The 26,106-nt window shown below is 33.2% G+C and overlaps 1 protein-coding gene across 8 annotated transcripts in view; it reads right to left on the reverse strand.

Moving 5' to 3' along the window:
• Window positions 1–26,106, reverse strand: part of CACNA2D1 (calcium voltage-gated channel auxiliary subunit alpha2delta 1) — a 476,780-nt gene that overhangs the window by 40,465 nt on the left and 410,209 nt on the right. Inside the window, exons 15-25 of one of the 8 annotated variants that reach the window (XM_025449554.3) lie at window positions 25,626–25,715; window positions 21,386–21,463; window positions 19,401–19,475; window positions 19,056–19,130; window positions 15,929–15,985; window positions 12,035–12,091; window positions 11,039–11,110; window positions 8,243–8,304; window positions 4,192–4,268; window positions 2,923–2,943; window positions 2,206–2,266 (exon numbers count right to left, since the gene is read on the reverse strand). In XM_025449554.3, the coding sequence (XP_025305339.1) occupies window positions 2,206–2,266; window positions 2,923–2,943; window positions 4,192–4,268; window positions 8,243–8,304; window positions 11,039–11,110; window positions 12,035–12,091; window positions 15,929–15,985; window positions 19,056–19,130; window positions 19,401–19,475; window positions 21,386–21,463; window positions 25,626–25,715 (725 nt within the window). Of the gene's footprint in view, window positions 1–2,205; window positions 2,267–2,922; window positions 2,944–4,191; window positions 4,269–5,947; window positions 7,984–8,242; window positions 8,305–11,038; window positions 11,111–12,034; window positions 12,107–15,928; window positions 15,986–19,055; window positions 19,131–19,400; window positions 19,476–21,385; window positions 21,464–25,625; window positions 25,716–26,106 lie in introns of those variants that run through there. The other 7 variants (XM_025449553.3, XM_025449557.3, XM_025449556.3 and 4 more) reach the window with 7 other exon arrangements.

The raw sequence follows: 26,106 nt of genomic DNA on the forward strand, positions 1-26,106 counted from the left end.
AGGATTAGATAAGCTGGCGTATGCATCCTGGGTTTTTATCACAATATGAAGACATTAAGATATAATCAGGGATCCCTGGGTGGCGCAGCGGTTTGGCATCTGCCTTTGGCCCAGGGCGCGATCCTGGAGACCCGGGATCGAATCCCACATCGGGCTCCCTGCATGGAGCCTGCTTCTCCCTCTGCCTATGTCTCTGCCTCTCTTTCTCTCTGTGTGACTATCATGAATAAATAAATAAAATCTTTAAAAAAAAAAAAGGATATAATCAAAACAGTGCAGTACTGGCACAAGAAGAGGCACAAGGATCAAGAGAACAGAACAGAAAACCCAGAAATGAATGCATGACTATATAGACAATCTTTGACAGAGCAAGAAAGAATATCCAATGGGAAAGTCTCTTCAATGAATGGTGTTGGAAAACTGGACAACAATGTGCAAAAGAATGAAATTGGACCACTTTCTTATAGTAGATACAACAATAAATTCAAAATGATTAAAAGACCTAAATGTGAGACTTGAAACCATATCTCCTGAGGCAAGGGAAACAAAAAATAAACTACTGGGATTTCATCAAAATAAAAAGCTTCTGCAGGAGTGAGGGAAAGAAACACTCAACAAAACTAAGAGGCAACCTAGAGAATGGGAGAAGATATTTACAAATGGCATATCTGATAAAAGGTTAGTATCCAAAATAGATAAAGATAAAACTTAATACCTAAAAATGAATAGTCCAATGAAAAAATGGGCAGAAGACATGAGTAGACATTTTTCCAAAAAAAGACATACAGATGGCCAACTATCTGGAAAGATGCTCAACTTCACTTAACTGAGAAATGAACGTCAAAATTCCAATGATTCATCACCTCACACCAGGGCAAGTGCTATCATCAACAACAAACAACAGGTGTTGGCATGCAGACTGGTGCAGCCACTCGGGAAAACAGTGTGGAGGTTCCTCAAGAAGTTAGTTAAAGATAGAGCTACTTACAATCCAGCAATCTCACTACTAGGTATTTACTCAAAGTACACAAAAATACTAATACTAAGGTGATACATGCACCCTGATCTTTACCGCAGCATTATCCACAATAGCCAAATGACGAAAACAGCCCCGGCGTTCATCAACTGATGAATGGATAAAGAAGATGCAGTGTATACTATGCACAATAGAATATTCCTCAGCCATAAAACAGAATGAAATCTTGCCATTTGCAACGACGTAGATGGAGGTACAGAGTATTAGGTAAAATAAGTCTATTGGATAAAGACAAATACTGTACAATTTCATGCACACGTGGAATTTAAAAAACAAAGGGAAAAATAAAGAGAGAGGCAAACCAAGAAACAGACTGAACTACAGAAAACAAAAAAAAAAAAAAAAAAAAAGAAAACAAAATGATGGTCCCCAGAGGGAAGGTGGGGGGGATGGGTGAAATTGGATGGGGATTAAGGAGGGCACTTGCTGTGATGAGCACCAGGTGTTGTATGGAAGTGCTGAATCACTATATTGTACACCTGAACATAATACTACACAGCATGTTAACTGGAATTTAAAATAAAAATTCACAAAATTTTAAAAGAACTAAGAAAAAAAGAACACTCAAATTATTATCAATCACATGAAAGCAGAGGTAGGGATAAAGGTGTATCTTAGGGTTAGAAAAGAGGAATTGTATGAGAAATACAATAAGGGAAGAGAAAAAAGAACATTAATCTTAAAAAATTATGTGAGAAAATGTCACTGTATTAAAATGCTTTCCCAGAATGTTGTTAGAGCATTAACATCAATCATAACCTAAGACATTCTAGCCTTATGTGTATACCTACACAGCTATCTGTGGATCTCAGTAGAGCCAACCGTGTGTATGTGTATATATCCACACCTACATACAGAGTGTTCGTGTGTACTCACATATGCGAAGACCCAGTTCTTCACTATTGATGGATACACTGGTATTAGTGGTATTTCCACTAAGAGCAAAGTCTACATCTGTCTTATTCACTATTGCATCCCTGAGTCAGAACATTGCTTGGCATACGGTAGTTCCTTACTGAGTTGAGTGCATGAATAGAGTACAGTTATGGTTTTAAAATTATTGCTCCCTTTGGTTCCATAATTTGGCAGTGGGATTAACTCAGAACTGTTCCTGAAGGCTCACCTATCCATACAAGCAATAAAAAAAAGTAAAATAAAACAAAACCAACCTTGGTGCTATGAACGTATAGCCAGATTCGTCAAAATTATCTGGTTTCAGTGTTTCCGAATCTGCAAAGATAATGTTACAGAATTAGATAAGCCATCCAGAGTATGCATCCTCAGCTTCTAGGACAATATGAAGGCATTAGAATGATAACCTAGTAAGAAAAAATAAAAAGAGTGTTTATATCCTAAATTGAAATACATCAATGAATATAAAGGTCCTTAACACTGCATACTAAGATTATAAAATCCATTTTAATTTCATAACACAAATTACACCAGTTCTATCAGAAAAATGTTGTGTTCTAAATATCCCATTTACTAACCCTGCCATAACCAAGGTATCTCTCTATCAATGTTACATCAGAGTTCACTGAACATCTCAACACAAAATTTTTATCATTACAGTAAAGAAAAATGATTTCAATAAACCCATCGATGCCTTTAGTAAATTAGTAACATTTTTCATTTTAGGTATGAATTAGTAAGTGGAAGGATAAAAACACCCAAGTTTTTAAGCCTCAGAGAAAACCTAAATGTGAAATAGACTGCACATGAAAACACAAGCATATTCTTCCCCCCTTATTGCTGCTAAGGTTTGAGTGATGGAGGAAAATCTAGCAGATGAGAAGCACAGAGGATAATATCCAATAGGAATGGAAATATCAGTGGAAATGTCAAGTGTACTAAACAAAGAAATTGAGCAACAAGAAAATACTTGCCCTTCATTTTGCCCTTTTTGGCTGTGAAAATCCATCAGAAAGAGAAAGCAGGGAAACAAAAAAAAAGAGGGTAAAGCAAAGGGGGTCACAAACAATATTTTATTCAATGACTTTCTTGAATAAAAATATTGTGCATAGATCAAAGGTTTATTTATGTACAGCTGTACTCTGGAAAAAAAAAGACATCTTTTTGAAGACTGGAAGGTATGTCCTATCACTTACTACTAAAACATCTTCTCTGTACTGTGGTGATTTCAAGGGTCTATTTTGCAAAGTGTTTAACGCAGGTGCAATGGCGACGATGTTAGCCTATATTCAGAAGCATTTACCAACCATCAAAGACCAACTAGTCATCATCCCCTCATTTATCATGTGAAGAACGAGCTCATGCAAAGTTGCTGGTTGTTAAAAAGACCATCATATCTATCAAGTGAAAGTGTAAATATAAAAGTATAAATTTAGCATAATGAGGATTACAACTGACAGGGGACTGAAGGAAACTGCAGTTAAAGTCAGATGTAAAAGGTATATATACACACATACAGACACGCAATTTTTTTTTTTTTTTACTTCCTAACATATAATTTAGGTTGTTAGTAGTAACTGATGTACAAAAGATATGATGGTCATTTTACTTTACTAAATCCAGTCACCCAAAACAAAGATTAATAATGACTTAAAATATGCACTTATGTTAATAATTACTCCACATTCCAAAAGATGCTTTAAAAAAATAATCCATTTGAGTTACTGAAGACATTATTAATTTGGATTATGAGAAGGAAGTTAATTGCCAGACCAAAGCCGCCAATCAATGCAATTTAATTTATTCAAACAGAGTAGATGTGGAGCACAATATTATTCTTGCGAAATGCAAAAAAAAAAAAAAAAAAGAAAAGAAAAGAAAAATTAAAGCCTTATTAGCACAGTGCCATGAGTAGAGACCATGTGAAACATTTTGCACCAGCTAGCAGACCCTTAAAATGACAGCAACAGAGGACACAGCACTGCAATGATTCTATGAGCACAAAGCAAGGCAGGAGGGTAAGGTGGTGGGGATGCCAGTGAGACTGGGTACCTGCTCATATTCTATCCACGTAGAATATTTCTTGTTCCTTGCATGTTTGGAATGGGTTAGAATCATTGCTGTAGATTTGGTAGTAACACCTACTAAAATGTATAGGCCTTGGGCATTCTGATATCTAGACAAATTTATACAGCTGGTACTGAGAGATAAATAGACTCTTGGGTCGCTTTCATAGTACTTACATCTGGCCTGAGTTATTGTCTCTTCTATTTTGGCTTTTATATAGTAAAAACTGTAGGTTGGTAATACCAAGGCCAAACTGCAATAGAAACAAGAGAAGCATAAACACAAACAAACAACTTTAAAAAAAAAAAAAAGACACATCCAGTTAATGGAAAATCCAAAGATCTTCCTCATGGGAAAAAAGAGACATATTACTATGACAGGAAAATGCATTTAGCAAATAGAGTACTTTATTGAGTCTCGCCATCCAGAGTCCTCCGTTCTCTACATTGTCGGGAATCAGAAGAGACACAAGGAAAATAAGCTACTGAATGTGCCCATGAATTAGCGGAGAAAGAAGTGCCGTGTATACTGTATTTCCAGAAAAGTGTACTGAAAATACTCTGAGTGTTGAAAAAGATACAGAGTATCAGGGTTACATTTAGAGAAAATAAATAATATACTAATTGGATACCCCTCCTTCCTGAATTATACATCATGTTAAAGTGCTCTGCAGCAAATGTACGCTATTTAAAAATTACGTTAAGTATTGTCCTTTCTACTACACAATTTGTAAGATTATCTGAAATATACTCCCTGAAGGGGTTAAATACCCCCTATTTTAAGACTCTTGAGGAAAATTCCCTGATGTCTGTTGGTAAGAAAATTCAGATGCCTTTATAGCAGGAAGAAAGACTGCTTGCTCATCCTCTTGGTTCTTAGAGCATAAAGCGGTCAGAATATTTGACTATTAGGCAGTTTGAAAGAACACAACCACATATGTGTAATTCTTGCACCCTGGAAATGGCTAATATACGCGTGTAGGACTTAACTATTCCGTAGCCACATTCACAGCTTTGAATGACCTTGGCTTTGCTTTAATACTAAAGGAAACTTATGAACTAGTGGGTACCAAAAATGGGGATAGAAGATGCCCAGCGAACCGAGTATTTTCAAAGAGCAACATTCGATTAATGTGACCTACTGAGTCATTAACACTCATTTCTAATATTTAATCCAGAATCCAGCAATGCACAGGAAAAGGTGTGCATTTCTAGGCTTCTGAGTATTTCTGCATATTTCTAGATCTTCTTTTAAATTACTTGTTTCCTGTTTCCCAGGCTTTGAGAAGAATGCCCAAGCTAGATTCTCATTCTCTATTTTTTTTTATGGCTAATACAGAACAGGGCAAAATATAAAATTTCAGGTTTTCCTTCTTATGACCATATATGTTAAAAATTCACTCTACAAAATGGGAAAAAAAAGCAAGGGTTTATCTCCTACAACTTAATTATTCAGTCAAGATAGCAAAATGGGTGGATGTTTGTTACCTCCAATTCCCAAATCTTTCTCCTTCATTAAGTAATTCATAGACTGTCCTTATGAGAAAAGGTCAGAGAAATAAAATGTTATGTAGATATAATGAAAATCTCTCCGTTCATTTTATAGGTAACTTCCTTTAAGTGGAGGCAGAGATGGAAATTAAAATAAGCAGTGCAATTAGTCTGAAAGCAAGATGACCTTTCATGATTCGCTTGCCATTTATAAAATGTAGAGTAGAATTACTGAGCATTTGAAGATTGTCTCCCACAAATTCCTCTCAAGGGAAATTAGGACATTTTTTATTGCTCCATCAGCATTTATTGCTAAGAGAAACTTCTAATTAAAACCGATAACGTTATATCATGTGGCTGCTACAGTGTCACTCTCCAAGCTTGGGTTACATCTCACGTACCATAAAAATAGTGTTGGAACTCATGAGGAACACAAGAGAAGTTTTAAAATTGACATATCAAATATACATTTTATTGGCCTGCATGTCTCAGGTTGTTATTAAGAGCTACACTTCATTTTATAGAAAAATACAGTCATACTTGATTTACTTCCATCTCAAGGCAATGGTTATTTCTTCAACTTATAGCAGATAAAATCTTTACCAACATTCTGAGTTGATGATGTTGTCATATGCAGTGTTTGCTGTCTCTCTCCATATAAAAACAACAGACTGAAGCTGCTTTATTTTCTCCCAGGGATTAAAGCCTAATAAAGCTAGTGGCCACCAGGTGGATGCGAGAGCCCATGCGATGTTTTTGTGACTCATATAAACATGGTTGACTTACTTAAATGGAATATAACATACTTTCAACTCAATCATGATTCTATAAAACTAAATTCTTTATGAAAAAAGAGCAGTCTATTAATATAATTAATTACTATAATTCAACTGTGATACCTGAATTTACATCAAGGCTTAAGAAGACAGAAGTCACTAAATGAAATTGGATACTTTGTTCATTAAATCAAAAGATGCCAGTTCTTTCTTCTCCTTCTTTGACATAGTTCAACTATTTTTTTTGTTAATTGTGAATTTATTTATACAGTGATTCAGGGAAGTGCTATAGTGAAAACAGACTGAATCTGGCCTGAAGTTGTAAGTCCAATGTAGAGGACATTTGTGAGACTTTTACAAACATACTTAAGCAAGGTATAATGACAATTTAAAAGTTATGACTGTCATTATTGTTGACTCATTGTTAAGGTTAAAAGGATCCAGTTTTTCTAATTTACAATTTGTTCATCTAAGAAAAAAGGCAGGAAGCACTATTCCCACATAGTGAAGAGGAGATAAACTCAGAACCACATTTGCAAGCTCTCGATTATCAGCTCAGGACCAGTTAAGTAGAGAAATTTGAGAGTAAGCATTTAGAAAAATTTTCAGCAATTTGGCAAAGTCCATGTCTCTGAAAGCTAATAAAAAAAAATTAAGCTTGAATTTTTAAAATCTTTTTTTTAAGTTGACTTAGTAAATAATTTGTGTTCTGTTTTATATAAATGTGGGTACATCAAAAATATTATGAGACGCAGTGGTCTATGTGAATGTACGCGTGATTGGTAGTGAGCCAGGAATTGAAATCTTTTAGGAATGAGAGGAAGATGACAAAAGATTCAGAGATGGGGATTTTAGGGAAGAGGAAGACAAAATGAGTAACAAGAAGGAAATATTCTGGGCAGCCCTGGTGGCTCAGCAGTTTAGCAACTGCTTTCAGCCCAGGGTGTGATCTTGGAGTCCCGGGATCAAGTCCCACATCGGGCTCCTTACATAGAGCCTGCTTCTCCCTCTGCCTGTGTCTCTGCCTCTCTCTCTCTCTCTCTCTGTGTGTGTGTGTGTGTCTCCCATGTATAAATAAATAAAATCTTTAAAAAGAAAAAAGGAAGGAAATATTTCTATCAACCTTAGTATTAAGAGCATGAGGAAGTAGGACCACTGGACAAGCCATGACCTCCAAGAAAAGTTAGACCAAGAAAGTGAAGGAGATGCTTGGCAAGTGAAGAATGGAGAACTTTCAAGGCACTATAGGGTATTATTAGTCTGTCCAGCTTTCTAAGGCCCTCTCCTTTGGAATGACCAGGATGTTACAGACTTGCCATTCATGGGGTAAAGTTATATCAACTGAGCATTTATGTCAGATAATAGTACGATGTAACAAGTTTTAAGTTAACTTTCCACCTAAATATAAGTAATATAAACTAACAATTTAAATGAGGAAATCAGTGGTAACTAAAAACTATTAGGCGGTTTTGTCACCATTTATTATCACTAACATAAATAGGTAAAATGATATTATTTTTAAAAGATTTTATTTATTTTTTCATGAGAGATATATATATATAGAGAGAGATAGGTGGAGACACAGGCAGAGGGAGAAGCAGGCTCCATGCAGGGAGCCTGATATGGGACTCAATCCTGGTACTCCAGGATCACGTCCTGGGCCGAAGGCAGGCATTAAACCGCTGAGCCATCCAGGGATCCCCTGTAAAATAATTTATATCACATGTCTTCATTTCTAAAATTTATATTCCTAGCTTTTTTCCATTTTGAAAATTAGAGCTATAATTTTATTACATTTTTATACTGGAAAAGATAACTTTTGTTTTAATTACAGTGAAAATAGTTTCTGAAAATGCAAAAACTTAATATTTATCTACTGCAAAAACTGCTACTAGAAATAGGTGAAAGACACTGAACAGAATACTTTTGTATACGATACACGTTTAAATCTAATTAATTACCTGTAATCTGTGCCATTCACAGGAGTCCACGTGTATGTCCTGTTGCCTTTGTCAATGTATCTCTAGAGAAAAAGTTTGATATGGTTGTTACCACCTTATAAAATCTATGTGAATTCATATGAAAAGCAGAACACTAAAATCTATTTATAAATTCTGTGGCCATTCAATACCCTCCTTCACAAATGTCTGATCTAGTCTACATTTACTTGTTCTGTTATGGGGGTGTGTGTGTATGTGTAAGTAAAGCAAAATTTTAGGACATAAATAAGTATCTGCCTCATAACTTTTAAGGACTTTCAAGTACAAAATCTTAGTAATTTATGTGGAATTATTAACCTTAAAACTTTGAAACTATTTTCTAAGAAATAAATTTTAATAATACAATAGAAGGATATATTAGCTAAGCCTCAGATATTTCCGTACTAGAATGTGTTTATGAGAAATTGGTAATACCAAGAAGTTAACACATCATTTCTAGATCCAAATGTATGGTTAGCATATTACTATTGTTATTATGTCACTGTTATGGCATTTATCATAAGAGACTAATTACTTAGTACCACCGAAGGTCAGAAAAACAACTAAATCCACCAGGGGAAGAAAGCCCAAAGCTCAATACCTTGATGGATAAAGAATCTTTCATATATCACTACAAATGATAGTAAAGAAATAATCATTCTTTCTTCTATTAGGCACAGTGATGGCATATATGCATCTTTATATTTTTTAAGTTGTCTCCAGCTTTATTATCATCATCAGAAGAATAACTTTCACTGAAATGTTACTTGGTCTTAGGCATCACAATAACCACTTTACAATCATTGTCTAATTTAATCGACCCCTGGACTAAATACTATTTTCTACAATTTACTGATGAAATAAAAATACCTAAGTCTTCTAAAAAAATTGACAGGATGAAGGATAATGTATGATGCCAAATTCATTTTATAACAACCATATATGTTGCCTTATGCAACAAATATTCCTCTGGTTTGCTCAACATGTGTGGAGGACAGAGAGAGGGAGAAAAGGGATTGGTGAGGAGGTTTCTGGACTAGAAAAATTCTTAAAAACGAAAAGGAACAATGTTCATGTATTTCATACCCCCCATAAAAAAAAAGGCAAATCGGTGTCATTCAGTAAGTTAAAAAATAGCATACCATATTAAGAAAATAAACATGCAAGATAATGTTTTCTTGCAATATTATTAACAAGCAAAGTCTACAGGTGGATATTGGTTAGAGGAATTTACAGTAAATTGAAGGAAGAAAACATCAATGTGACTAAATACAAACAAAATTAATTTCTAAGTTGAGGAAAGAATGTGTAGGTCAAAGAGTTTTTGGCAGAATGACATGGAAAAGTTGGCAGAGCTGTTGAATGATTTACATCTTTCCTCAAGGAGCGAGTGGGTAAAGAGCATGGCTAAAGTCTAAGTAAAGAGAATCGAAGTTTCAACAATGTCTGCAATTGCTATATACCTCCTCCTGTCCTCTGGTAATGGGGACCCCTAATGATATCAAAGTGAGAAATGCCAAGTGCTAATGAATGGATCCTATTTGGATCCTAGGTCCATCTTAGAGAAAGACCTGCTGAGGAATTCAAAAGAAATGTATACATTTAAAGAGGCTGTTACTGAGGGAAAGGATATAAGTTATCCACGAACATAAATTTCCAGGCTCCAAAGCTTCTGGATTCTATGTATTTTTCAAATACTCAAATATATGAATGTCTGTGTATTTACTCCACACTTGACTGACAATAGATAGACACACTGCTCATAGGCAGAGTTCTTCTGCAACTATGTAAAACAATGTAAGTTTACTACATATTTATACCAGTGATTTATGGGAATAGTTGTGTTACCCCTTGATTTTATTTCAGGTTTAAATGCAGGGCAGTTATGACATAAAGTGCATATATAGTGAAGGAACATAAGTCAAAAAAAGGTAACTGACTAAAAACCCAAGTCAATACATGAAACTCAACAATTAGAACATCTGCATGCACAAATCACATAACACATACAGCTATTAAATATTTCAATTTTGCATGACTGAAGTGGCCTTAAAAAACATGGTAAAACATTAAATTGGGTGCTCTGGGGGCTCCTGGATGGCTCAGTGGTTGAGCGTCTACCTTTGGCTCAGGTCGTGATCCTGGGGTCCTGGGATCGAGTCCCACATTGGGCTCCCTGCAGGGAGCCTGCTTCTCCCTCTGCCTGTGTCTCTGCCTCTCTCTCTGTGTGTTTCTCTCATGAATGAATAAACAAAATCTTAAAAAAAAAATAAATTGTGTGCTCTATTTTCTTTCTTTTTTTTTTAAATGAAGGTTTTTTTTTTTTTTTAAAGATTTTATTTATTTATTCATGAGAGACACAGAGAGAGAGAGAGAGGCAGAGACACAGGCAGAGGGACAAGCAGGCTCCATGCAGGGAGCCCAATGTGGGACTCGATCCCGGGTCTCCAGGATCAGGCCCTGGGCCAAAGGCAGCGCTAAACTGCTGAGCCACCTGGGCTGCCCAGGTGCTCTATTTTCTATGATAAAAATGGAGACATAAAATACAATTTTCAAGAACATACTATTAATAATGTAAAACATCAAGAAACCTGAAGCAAAACATTTTACAGAAATTAAAGAGTTAAGATAAAAACAATATCCTCCTAGCAAAGAAGGTCTTAAAAATGTGTTTGAGATAGCTGTTTTCTAAATACTGCTTTAATAGGAAAGACAAACTACCAATATCATTATTCATCTTTACATTTTATATAAGAATAAGCCTGACCTGATTCTTACCTCATCTTGAGATTTAACCAGAGTTCGAAATGTTTTTTCTCCACTCTCTCCATCGATCATTTTATTTCGAATCTATGGGAAAATATAAGAATCACTCTATTGCAAGTACTAAATTGACTAAGTATGACTATGAAAGTACTGGTGTTTCCAAGGTTTATACCTTATTTTAGAACAGACTGAAAAAAAAAAATAGGGTGGTTGTACTAGTAGTTGTGGTTGTCCTTTGGGAATATTCTTTTAAAAGTTACCACATGATGGTCATTTCCATATTTTAAAATAATAAAGGTCCCCTTAATTGTCTTCACCTAGTCATTAATTTTTGAAATATAATTAATGAAGGAATAGTCAATTACTTTATGGAACCGATGGAAGGGAAACTGAGCCTTAACAGGATAGATAAGTAATATTATTACAGTCACTCAGCAGCGTGAGGGTCCAAGGATCACCTTGGTGCAACATTACATGACTCCACTCTATCATTTCAAAATAACTTGTAACCAACATTCATTAAACACCTAAGACATCCCAGCTCTATGCCTTGGCCTTGGGTAATAATGATAATTAAATTATATTGTTCTATAATGAGAGAGTCAATGTATAAAATGTATAAAACAAGTGTATATAAAAACACAATGTAACAAATTTTATTTTATTTTATTAATGTAACAAATTTTAAAAGAAATACAGTGGCCTTTGCATAGTTGAGAGAAGTTAATCTCTTATAAGTTACATTTGTACTGAAATACTTGAAACTTCTCTACCTAGGGAATGGAAGAAACAAACTCATGTCACACACAACTTAAAATATTAATATTGATTCCTTTTCATATGACCATTTGGATGAGAGGGCCCAGGTTCCCGAAATTTTAACAATCATCATCACTGTGTATTATAGTACCCAGGAGAGAAGCTAGCACAGTGAAGCTGCTCAACGAATACCGTGGAATGGATGAGCCTCAGCACCTACCTGAGAATAATGCTCAGGGGTACACTCACCTCCACCTTAATGTCATTCTCTAATTCTGCATCAAGGAAATCCAAAGTTACTGGCTCCTGAGATTTGGGGTTCTACACAGAAAATAATAATAATTAAGCATATCTGACATTATGAAATGATGCTGTATACAAATAATTTAACATATATTCATATGTAAACAATTCCATAAATGTTACTTACCTAAGGTATATTAAATAGCTATATAAAGGTATCTGGTTTCATATACATATATTTTAAAGTAACAATAAATAGGCTACGAATTTGAGCCTTAAGTATAGCAGGAAAATTTGAATGTACCACCAACTGAAGACAGTCTCAGAGTGCTATGTTAGATACTACATTTATAACTACAAGTTCTGTGGGAATATGACAACTGAAGATCCACTCAACTTTAATTAGGATGGGGAAAGAGCAAAATAAAGCCATATGGATAACACATTTGGCAATTAAACAAACGCAACAGATAAATAATACATGTTCTTTATATTTTAGAAAAATAAATTATATGAGGGAAAATCTTTTATAAACTATGAATCTGCTAAGTAAAACACTCTTCTAGGCATATTTTAAGATGCATAAAAAGCCAAGTTTGCTTCATATATTTGAATCTCAAAAATTTGACATTATATTTTCATAAGTTAAATTCAGTAAATTTTTATAAGAAAATTTGTGATCAAGTCACAAGCACTTGAATAAACTATTATAATTAAAATCTAACTAAAATAATAACCCTTGGGTTCACTACATATGGTCTCTTGCTTTAACATCTCCTATTGCTTCTTCTTGCTGGTGTGCAATAGGTAAAATTAACTGTGAAATAAAGTAGATTCTTTATTTACACAAATATATCAAATAAAACTGTCCACCTGGCAAATTTACCGCATATGACATTTAACAATTTTTTTCAATTATAAAATGAACTTATTGAATTATTTGATAAACAAAAATACATTGATTCTCTTATTACACTGCTAAGTAATGTGACATGCCATAATAGAATATTAAACTTTATTATAATAATGAAATCTTAATATGCATCTAAAATTTTACAACTATGTAATTTTAGAAATTGATTTTTAAAGTTGACTAAAAATAAATACCACCAAAATGTGATATTTAATTGGACAGAAGTAATAAATATGAATTATGCTATATCGGTGCAAGGTCACTAGAATTTTAATGATTTGCGCTTCACAGGCTTTCCCAAAATATGTTCAGATTATCACTATTTTTTTTAATTTTCTTAAACCACAAAATGAACCAGAATATCACTATTTTAAACACTGTTTTAGGAGGACTGACTACTCATAATAATAACAATTAAAGGAGGACTGACTACCCATAATAATAACAATAATTAAAAATATATGTAAACTAAATACTTATTTCCAATACTGAATGAGATTATAATGGCATGTACTTATTTTATAATTATGACAAAAATGCCTTTCTTTAAGGAATAACCATTTAAATAATGAAAGTTTATGATTCCCATGGGTTTTGATGAATGGATATTCTTAAAGGCAAATGAAAAAATAATCTCAACTGTAACTGGCACTTCTATTAGAAAAATATTCACTGCTCATGAGCCTGATATCTAGAATCAGAAGTCTCTAGAATATGGAAGAGGAGTATTAGATTGCTTAATAGCTGTTAATACTGACCATTGTTTTGACAGCAACATATTGCCTCAGAAGCAAATATTCATTTGAAATGTAGCATATTTCATAAGGAGAAAATAAAAATCAATATCGAAAATAATTGTAATCCTTTATTTAAAAAAACCAAACCAAGGAAGTCACTAATAAAAGGATACTCTACAGTGGACAATATTATTCAGAACTGCTTCTTTAAAGTCCCCTGAAATAAATCATCTTCACACAAACACCATAACAGCATTAAAATTTTAACACACTCACTGCAAAACAAAGTCAAGATAATCAAAATGATAAACTATAAACATAAATAAGAATATTATCTTACATGCAATGGATAATGCATAGCATGACCAGACCCAAACAGCATGCATGGAGGAGGCATTATCAGGACGAATTGGCAATATGAAGATCATGTCCCAATCCAACATATAAAGACATAGAGAAGAAAATGAAATCATAAAAGCAAAATGTCAATGCATAACTTGTACTTTGTGAATGGCAATCTGGCTGACCATTTTTTAAAAGACCCATCACAGGCACAGTGATTAGAAAATTCAAAAGCAGAACCCTCTAAATAAAAAAAAAGTACCAAGCAAGTCTTGAGAACTGGAATCCAGTCCATTCTATCCCAACACTTTTGTTTGAAATTTTAAATATCTAACATTTCTCATGTGTAAAACTTTAATATCAGCTGATATAAAGATAACACCCTTTGTAAAACTAAAACAATAGGCATAATGCTTTTATACAAATTTTAAATGGAAATACTTAATAGTATTATGAAAACTACTGCCTATTTGAAAAAATATTTCCCAAAATTCAAATGTCTTGTGTAGTCACCAGTTTGCCATTTGAGGATTCCTTAGAAGGAAAACAAAAATAAACCATTTTTCAGGTTGTTTGTTTTCAAATTATATCATAATATTTACATGCAATATTTGAAAGTACTATAAAAATGAAAACTCACTAAAAGATATAAAATGCAAAAAGTATACTGAAGATAATACACAAAAAGAAGCATGCATGGAGAGCAATGTAAAACAATTTAATAAGTCAAGATATAACATAAACATAATTTTAACCTCTATAGGAATCATAAAAGATATGAAGACTGATAGACATGGAGATCAGATTGCAGAGAATTCTAGAGCTACAAGAAAACTGAAGCTTCAGCATCCAGTGGCCCTGCACTTTAGAACAACCTGGAAAACCTAAAACACTATTCCTTAACTTGGTCATATCCCTGGTCATATTAAATCAGAGTTTTCAGGAGATGGAGCCGGAGATCAACATACATATTTATTTTCCTGGGGGAACATACAGCATAGGGTAAAAAAAAAAAAAATTCTTAGTTTAATTCTCCTGCTTTTCAAGTTAAGAAAGTAAAATGGGATTTAATGAACTACTCAAAGATACAGTATTAGCTATAAGTACAACTAACTTAGAACCCTGTTTTGCTAATTTATAGTTCAATAGTCTCTTCTTAGTATCATATAACCTCTGCATTATAATGCCACTAACTTTTTCTAAAGCAAAGATAGCCTTACATAGAAAACATTAAGTCATACTTAACTTCCTTTGAAATTCTGAAATTCTCATAATGTACTGTACTAAACTGAAGGAAGTATCCTTTCTGCTGATTACTTTTAGTGTGAATACAGAAATATGCATATGTAAAATAACATTTAAATTTTGTTGACAGAAAAGATTTTGCAAATGAATTTGTCAGGCAATAAAAATTCACATTTATGTGCAATTCTGGACACGTTTAATTAGCTTTAGGGAAATTTCTCTAACCTCTAATCCCAAAAAACACTTTAGAAATTCAAAGAAATTTTGGCTTAAATTTTATGGTTTATAGAAACTATCACATCAGAATTGTATATCTCCACTTAGAAGTTAATTTCACAAGCAATTGTTAGGGCTACATGGATTTGACATTAACGTCATAATATTTAACAACAAATTTATTTTTAGAAGCCATCTCATTATGATTGTTCTGATTAACGACATTACATAATTTACTAGCAATCTTTAGTTAGCAAATGCATACCGTCTGCCATCATTAATAACATTTTTGCTGTAGTTTATTGAGAAATGATGCTCATCTCCAACTCATGCTCTGGAAGCTTGAAGTCAGGAAAGGAAGCATTAATCATATGCTTTTAGGAAGAAAAGCTTAATCTCAACTCTGATTTAGCAAATTTGAAGGCACTGTCAATTTCATTCAGTTACCTGAACATTGGGTCTCCTTTTTCTTAAATTAATTGTTGGTATACCTACACCAATAGGCTGAAGCAACAGAAAGATGGTAATTCATCATGCTCTGTATCAATAGAGGTAAGGCTCCTATCCTACAATAAATTTTAATCAGGTATCATAGTGTTCGTGATGAATCAACAAATAAAATGAAAGTTTAAAAATATTTGCAGTGACTAAGAAAACTTATGCTAGTAAATAAATGGTTAGCAAAATGACTGCATATTTTCCCTTTTTCCCCCCAAAGAAGTACATATTTGGGAAGTGAGAAAGGTAGTTTGCCTCAGACAACTTTTATATTGATTAAAAAAAACCCAGCAAATTTTAGTATTTATATAATTCAAATGTGTTAAAATATAAATATTATAGGGTACCGAAAAGTGTCAATATTAAACCTTTAAAATTTGTGCCTTTGTTTTCTGAAGTGTTACCCAATGTTGTATCTCTGGAACTGAAAGAGAATTTAATCCTAATACTATAAATTTATTTTATTTAATTTTTTACATTTTAAATAGATTTTAAATACTGACTTCTAACCGTAGATCATGCACAATTTCCTATACAATAAATATTTCTTAAGATTGACTAAAATTAGATATCTAATATGTTTAACTGATCTGGTGATTTTTATGAAACAAAATGGAGGAAATTTAAAATGCATTTGGGGAAAAAGTAGGATACATAATCCAGTATTTGTCCAAATGTGATCATGGTAGAGACAGTACACTTTGAGGAAATAAGAATGATTCCTTAGAAAATTAGATAAGGACAAAGTTTACAGCTACTTTATTTCCTGATATTCTAGCCCTTTTAAAAGGATTCTCATACTGCCTTCTACAAACTAAAAAATTGTACTGAAATAAATTTAAGATTATAGTTTTAGGAAGAAAGCGTAAGGCATTCAGCAAAGAATGCCTTGCAATAACACTTGCAAAGAACACTTGCAATAACACTAGACTTTGACCTTGTTACATAATAAGGGCTACTATGGAAACATAGCATTATCTTCCTTTGTTTTTACTGGTAAATTTCTGATGAAAGAATTTGAATAATTTTGTTAGTATACCAGGTATTACCACATTGGTCCTTTGTGCTTGTCAATTTTTAAACCAGTTGCCTTACACTATATCATCCTTTGTACGTGGTTCTTTTATCTACCCGTAATAGTATGCACCATCCCCCACAAAACAGAAATTATAACGTTTAACCTATTGATGAGAATTCACAAGCATCTTTAATTCACAAGCGTGAATTTCAAAAAAAGATCACACTGTTCAAACATACTTTAATGGTTTTATAAAATAATATTCTCTAAATATCTTTGTTATATACTTGCTTATAATAATTTCCTATATAAAAGTATGAAAAGCTGACATAATCCTGAAGAAAAATCACTTGGGCTGTATTAAGGGTTTCTACAGAATTTATATTTTCTTTGTAATTTTATGAGTTTTAGTAAATGATTCCAAATCTGAGCCAAATGTATGTTAACATCAAAGAGTATAAAATTTTTCTCCACAAATACTGGTTATAAAGAGGGAAAACCTTTTTCAAATTACTAACTCTAAATGACAGATTTATATCTATATATCATATGTGCATTACTCTCATTATTCTTTTTTATTATTTTGTCTCAATAATAAAGTTCCTTTTGGGGATGGGGTTAAGACCTACAATCATAAAAATGGGGATCCTTCATACTCTTCATCACGTTACTATTGTAATAACATCACATTGTTATTGCTTTTACATCACTTCAGTTATGGGAATGCAATTAAAATATATGGTATATACAAAGACCAAACAATAATATTACAAATTTAAAAAAAAATCTTAAAAGAGATTTAAAAAGGTAAAAATTTCCAAATGTGACAAAATCATAGACTGTTTAGCTAATCATAAATAACTCTATTAAGAGGAACTTAATATACATGTTTATAAAGAACTGTGTTAGACTCAAAATAATGGGAAAAATGCCTATACCACATTCATAATAAAACTTGAAAAACTTGAAAAATAATACAGAGTGATCAGCAGCTACACTTGATTAGCTAATATTTAGATCAAGATGGATTTTATATGGAAGTAAGTTCCAAAGTGAGAAGAATTCAAATTGACATATTTATTGTAACCACTTAGTATAGTTTTGTATTCAATATCAACGGTTCTTAATTATCACTGATTTGAATGTTTAAATGACTCAACATTAAATGTGTGTGTTTATGCACCTACTTGTAGATGTCCTAAGATATCACTAACATTAAATACCCATGACTGAGGAAAGGAAGATAACCTAAATTTAGATATAATTCCCTTCAGCATGGGTTAAAGTATCTTCAGTATTGTCTTCAAAGTTAAACAATAACCTGAAGATGCTTATAAATTACAATTATATAATAATATTTTGCCAGTTCTTGCTTCTAGACAAACATATATTCACCCCATTTGTGAAGTACTAATGGAAAGCGAAATAAGTTGGATGAGAAATGTAGGAAAATATCTTACATCTTGGCATAACAATGAGGATAAAATAGTTAATCTACGGAATTTATCACCTTTTGCACACCTTCCTGATGAATAAACACTTTCCATTTCTGAAGCCCATCCCACAGAGTTCTACTTATTCAATTTCATTCACAGTTTTATAAGCCTGCCCAAAAGTAGAAAGAGAAATCCTCTGGGAGATGAAAAGGGGAGATAATTACCAGAAAATAGGGTGTTGGAAAATGTAGCCTGAGCACAGAAGAACATTACTTATATTTATCAGGTTCACACCCATCTGGGGACTCTCCTCGTTACCTTACAGCCTTAATCAAAATCCCGAGTGGGATGTGTGAACTCAGGCACGGGGCGATAATGGCTGTCTTTGAGGTGTGAATACTGGTTAGTTAAATATTCGATAGGAATATGGGAGAGCTAAATTGGTAAGAGAAAATGAAAACTTTTCACACTTTCATACATCGTCATCTATTAACATGATAGATATAACATTCTTTTATATTTGGTGCTATTTAGTGAATTTAAAGATGAGAAAACTATTAAGAACATTAACCATTAATTTTACAGAACTGTGCTGGTCACTGTAAACAAATTATATACATACCTTTGGCTGAAGATTTGGATGTAGTAAAACATAACCATTAGGATCAATCGCAAAATAATAGCCATTGGGACACAGCTGAAAAAAAAAAAAAAAAAAAAACAGAAAACTTTCAAGATCTCTGAATCAAAATCGAAATCACATTCTTAAAAAAAATCTGAATATATTTTAAAACATGAAGAAAGATAACATGGTATCTTTATTTTAAAGATTCTTTTTAAAATTTAGTTCCTTCACTAGCTTAACTGCACATGGTTTTTGAGAATTGCTTAAATGCTTTATAGAAAAGCTAAATTAGTACAAAGCTCTAAAATAAGAAAGATGCCCAGAGAATAAATTTCATCTTACTGTAAAACGTGGTGTTAGTCGTTTAATATCTTCCAAAGACACATCAACTCCCATCACACCAAGAATCAACTGATTCTGTAACAAGACAGTAAAAAGGTAGTGTACTTTACACAAAAATGCATATATTTTTACACAATTATTATATATGCTCAACTTTTTGCTTGACAATAGTTGTACTCCACACTAGCTAAAACATATATAAGGGCGAGGCACTCTTTGATATCAATTTACAGTGATTCTCACCTTCATTTACCCACAACTTTATCATCATTATTATTTAACTTTAAAAAATGAGATCTTGATGAGTGGCGCTATAAAAGATGGGAAATTTTTATTTGATGCCTCCTGTACTCATTATCCCTGTTATTTATTTTAATTGCTTCTGTACAGTTAGTTGTAGCTGTGTGTATGAGAGAGAGTACTTTGTGACTTTGTGGTATACTATTATTAAAAAAAAACCCACAAAAATGTCTAGCCTGAAGATGTCAGGTAATATGAAATGAGAAAACAATGTATTTTTTTTTTTTTTTGCTATTGATAGTGACTGCACATGTGTAACTATTCTGAAAAGGATATGACCTCATTGTGATAAAATAGCAGAAATCCTCAAACCCTGTTTCTCAGTGCTGGCAACTTCTAAATACCAAACAATGGGCATCAAAACTTTAGTTACAAGTCAAAAAGGCTATGTGGTCAACTGCCATCATAATCTTCTTTGGGACATTAAAGATGAAAATGATGTTAAATTTAGAATCAGGAATTTTTGTTTTAAATAGTTATGAAAGTTACAAAATAAATTAAAATGCTACAAAGAAAATTATAAAACCCACTCAATAGTTATGAGACCACTGTGAATTTTGTGTAGGTGCATGGGGAGTGAGAAAGTTATGACAACTATTTTCTTTTGCCATGGACCAATCCTACTCTGAGCAAAAACTGCTAATTAAAGCAATTCCTTAGTCCATCTGAGGAGTTAGACAATTACTCCTCTATGGGTTAAATTATTTAGAGCCCACAGATATTTAAGAATGATAATGGGTTTCCAAAGAGGAATAACTAATGCTTTTAATGGCTACATTATTTTGAGAAAGTGTTCAACTGAAATTTATAACTGAACAAATAATAATAAGTGCAGTAGATGTCATTATGCCATAAACTGGAAATAAATTTCCTTCCAATCTGGAATGTCAACCAAAGCATAAAATCAGTATTTAGTATCAAAAAAGAAAAAAAAAAAGAGAAAATCTTAAATTCTCCTGCCATTTTAAATTCTTTATGAATTCTTTATGATGCAAGCTAAGAAACAGGAACCCAACGCTACTGCAAAATCAAAAGTATTTTAAAAATAATGGAATTTAACAAGTACAAGATACAGATTTTTCAGAACTTGAAGTTGCTAGTATCTTATTGCATTGACAATATTACCACTGCTACAGAAACCAACACTGTTATGAAACTCATGAAATATTTCTCTTGAATCTTAAAAAATAGAAAAAAAATAGATAGCTTTCATTTTAAAATCAGGGGCTTCACTTATGTGATGATTAAAAAAACACTTTGAATAGGAGTAGGAGGCGGAATGATTCAATAAAGATACCTATGTTCACTGACTACAAACGTCACCACGGTTTTGTTCTTTGGATTTTTCTTTCTGAGCTCCACGGATATCTCAGATACATTTTTAAAATGTGCACAAAATAGTATTGCCCATTTATCATGTAATTACTCCCAGAGTCTGAACTTGTGTTCTCATCAGTTCATAGTTACAGAGTTAAGTTGAATCCTGGCTCTGGGGAAGCTGACAACTTGACCTGCATTTCCTTTTTCCCAGGTGGTTATCACAAAGGCAGCTGTTCCCTCTTACTTCTGGTCTCACAAGACAGTTACATTGTATGTATTTCCTTATAGAAATATCTTATCCACACTCAGCTTCAACGTCACCATTTATCATTTATTATTATTAATTTTATCAATTAACTTTTAACCTTTAAGTTTGTCTTATTTTCAACTTGGCCTGTTATGTTGAAGACCGGAAGAGTTCCAGTAATGACAAGTCCTAGTTCCTAAAAATAGATTCAGAAAGAAAAGGCAAATGAGAATTACAACTTAAAACTCTGTCATTCTGCATTAGTCTCTGGTATACCACACTGCATTTTATGGTTACATTATCAACAGACACAAAAAAATGATTAAAGGATATCTCAAGCTTTTTAAAAACTTTTATTTTTATTTTTTTAAAAGAATCAATGAGAAACTCTGGGAAATAATCAGAATCTATTAGGCAGCTATTGAAGCATGCAACACCTAAAGTAATACCCTAAGAAGGCATTGCAAGTAACTTGAAAATTTAAAAAATCAAATGACAGTAAATATTTCAGTCACCCTGCCCTTCTACCCTTCTGTTCACTGTGATAGTTTGCCTAATATCATGGGATTCCATGATAATAAAATACTGTTTCATAGGATTTATTTTTGTTCCTTTTTGTAGCTTCATTTTAAATTTTTTCATGCCCTAAGCCAAAGGTTTCATGTTACAGCACAGATGTACAGCAGAATAAATAGAAGAAACATGCTATCAATACGGCATTTCTGCAATAGTCTAGGTAAATATTATGCTGTTCTAAAGAAGCCATAATGCTCCTAAATACCCTCCAAAACAAATAGTACTTTTTGACAAAGTAAAATAACGTAGCCAACTGCAAACATCAAATCCAACAGTCTGGTCATGAAGCAGTTTAGTATAACAAAAATAATGACCTAGTGTCAATCGGCATGTAGATAATTTCATATATTAAATTAATCCATGGAGATTAGTTGAAATAAACTGATTCTCAAGCCAGAGGTTTTTTTCTTTTATTACTTGCTATCTGCAGCAATCATATATATTTTTACCATTATTTCATGGCAAAACTATCTTTTCCAAAAAGTCACACTTTAAAATGATTTAAAAATTATCATTGAAAACTTCAAATTTGCTAGGCTGAGAAAATGTTAGTAATCTTCTTGTGAATAATGACCCCAAATCCAAATCTTGTGACCCTTGTTCTAATTCCAGAAACAGCCTGGCTTCACAGAGAAAATGTCTTAGGCAGTAAGTTCATAATCGTGCGTGTGGGAAGCCCAAAAACAATGGGAACTGAATTAATGAGGAAGGACAATCACGCAAAGGCTTTCAGCAGAACAAGATACCAAATTGTTCAGGACAAACACAATTAAGGAAACAACTACACATAATTGGTGCGTGATGATACACACGTTGGCTTTCTATTTAGTTCTAAGACAGAATGCTTAAAATGTTAATATTTATAGTTAAATATGCAAATTCATATCTCTAATGAAAACTTTCCACCACAATAAGTCAGATTATAGATGATTTATAAAACATAATCCAGTAAATGTTCCTTTTGGAGAAGTTTTTGAGTTATAATGTATATGCATAGTTGTTAAAATACTAGTATGATATATGAACAAATATATATGGATACAACCAACGTCTGTTCATCACTTTTGCATTTATATAGAGTATGGTAATTTGCTTCTAAACATGGGAATATTTGCCCTAGAATGAGATACTAGAATTCTAACATAGGACTCACGATCATCAATGAACTCATTGATGTCTATTTTGTCTTCTATTTATTAAGAGGACAAATAATTTGTACTCAATTTCTAGACACTGTGCCAGTCTCTAGAGAACAAAATACAGAAATAAGACAAGATTTATGCTCTCCTGTAATTTATCTGATACTTATATTTTCTTGATTCCATCTTTTTATCTTCTTATCCAAAGAGCCTCACTTTATCTCTCAAATAAAATGAACTCTCCGCAATACTGTCCCCATCTTGTTTCTGTTCTTATCTCCCGTTAGCCCCAAAAGTGACTAAGGTAGCATTTTTCCAACATACCCAGCACTCGCCCGACTCATACTGCATACTGTGTGGTTTCACTACTCCCCACCAATTACAGAAACTTTATCTGTGCTCACATGTTCAGCTAAACTAGTAACATCTTTTTATTTTTTTTAAGATTTTACATATTATTTGAAAGAGAGTGTGTGTGTAAGAGCAAGCAGGGGAGCAAAGAGGGACTCCACAGTGAGCTTAGAGCCCGACACATGGCTCAATCCTAGGACCCTAAGATCATGACCTGAGCTGAAATCATGAGTCAGACGCTTAACCAACTGAGCCATCCAGGCGCCCCATCACCATCTTTTTAACCTCACCCTACACCATCCCCAAATATATGGCTTCTTTCTTCTGAATTTCCAAAGTTCTTTTCTTTATTCTCATTATATTTATTACACTGTCTTGGAATATGTTTCTCTTTTTTCCTTAACGTAACCAGCAAGTACTGACTGGCATATATTGTGAATCTGCTACGTGCAGAGATTAGAGACATGTAATTAGAAACACAAGACATCACCTTTCATTCTCAAATTGGTAAAAAGAACGCTCTCTGTATCCACTGACTAGCCAATTCCTGTGCCTTTCTTTTTTTTCTTGTTTTATACTTAGCTTCAGCTTATTGAACAGCACGTTTAGAACCAAAATCTCTTCCTAATGTCATTTGTGCTATCAGTAGAACCCTACCAACAAGGCAGACGTGCTGGTGAATGAACTTCTGGTCATAGGAAATCCTAGAGGGCATAATTATTGACTCCTCCTATCATACCCTGTCCTGTGATGGATTCGGAAAAACGAAACATTTTGACCACAGCTTTAGATGACCATGTGACCTTAAATAAATACGTGATGTCAAGAAGGAACACTGGATAGTAATTTTAGCAAGGACTTGAGGTAAGCAAGCTTCACTTTATCTTTCTTAGCATGCAAAGCTGCTGTTAATAGTGCCTATTTTTCTTCCAACTTCCTGTATATGTTTATTTTACAAGAACCAAACGATAAGTAATTCTAAATGGATTGCATTTTGCCCTTTGGGGTCATCATTGCATTCAGAAAAGTAGTATCAGCATATAATTGTACTCCAAGTAGGAAAAAGGGTTCTTGAATCAGCATTTACTTTTCAGGGCTTAATATTTTGGTTCTCTCTCATATTAATAAAGTAATCTCACCAAGATCAAGCATACGAATAAATCTTAAGTATGATATTTACTATTTACAACATTCACACTAGGACACTAAAACTTATATTAAACATGTTTTCTGAACATAAGCTCTAATGCTATTGAGAGCTGGATAATTCTTTGTTTTGTGTGTGGGCATGGGGTGAGGGGACTGTCCTGTGTGATGTTTAATAGCATCCCTGGCCTCTATCCATGAGATTCCAGTAGCAACCCCTCCTCATCCCAGTCATGACTATTGAAAATATCCATAGATATTGCCAAATGACCTGTGCATGGCAAAATCACCCTTAGTTGAGAACCACTTGTTTGAAATATCACAGAATATCTATATTGAAATTTCAGTTGTGCAATGGACAGCTTAATATGTTTTTGTTGTATCACAGCACTTCTGATCATTTCAGAGGCTTATTTCCATAAAAAATCTAGGGTTGAATCTGAAAGAAGAGATTAGATACATAAAGAGGTTACTAGGTTTGTGGTGATTTCAGAGTAGGGTGAGATTATTTGCCTATTTAACTGCATATATTCCCAAGCTTTGTTGGGTCTGGCTTGAGTTGTGGAGGCTATCCACCCTTCTGCTAGCTGCACAGTCTACTTTAAAAATACTTTCCTCAAAATTTTTGTTCAAAGTCTGCAGTAGCAGGTATTCATTCACATGGCTTTAGTATTTTTTTTTAAGATTTTATTTATTTATTCATGAGAGACACACAGAGAGAGGCAGGGACACAGGCAGAGGGAGAAGCAGGCTCCACGCAGGAAGCCCGACGTGGGACTCGATCCCGGGACCCCAGGATCATGCCCTGAGCCAAAGGCAGATGCTCAACTGCTGAACCACCCAGGTATCCCAAACTTTAGTATTTTTTAATATAAATATTCAAAATGTTTTTGAAATGCTCATAAATTTAAGATTTGAGGTTTTGAAATCCCACATTCACAACAGATCACCTAAAAATAACACAACATTTGTCAATAGACAAGTCTGTTTTTATGTATATTATCTAAATTCTAGCAAAAGCGTTGTGATAAAAGGACTTTTAGAAAGTCTTAATGAATTGGAAAAATAAATGTTACCTAGAAAGAAGCAGCAATCAGCTATATGCTTTTGTTAGGACAATCTCTGGCTGAACAGTCAATGTCTTACCAGTGCGTCCAGATAAACATTCGTCCACTGGACTTGCTTAGCTTTGTCTCCTGCTAACACCATTGGTCTTCCCAGAACATCCAAATATTCCTATTTATTTAAAAAAAAAGAAAGAAAGAAAGAGAAGAAAAGGTCACATGGTTGAAAAAATAGAAATTCTGTATTAAAAACAAAAACAAAATAACTCCACAGAATTATCTAGAGTTAAAAATAAATACAGAATCAAATTATTAAGAGAGTAAATATATGATCATTTAATTCCCATTTTGGGTATACCATGGATGGTATGTCTACATACTTTGAATCCACAATATTGAACTCATATTATTTATACAATATATCTACCCTGGTTTTTTTCTAATAGCAAAACATTCTTTTTCTGAGGTACAGCCAATGATAAGTGAAATATGTTCCTTGTGAATTGTTTTATGTTAATCTAAACTATTTAAGGCTCTGTGATTTACTGGATGGAATTACACAA

The sequence above is a fragment of the Canis lupus genome, chromosome 18 (assembly GCF_003254725.2).
Source record: "Canis lupus dingo isolate Sandy chromosome 18, ASM325472v2, whole genome shotgun sequence".
NCBI lineage: Eukaryota > Metazoa > Chordata > Mammalia > Carnivora > Canidae > Canis > Canis lupus.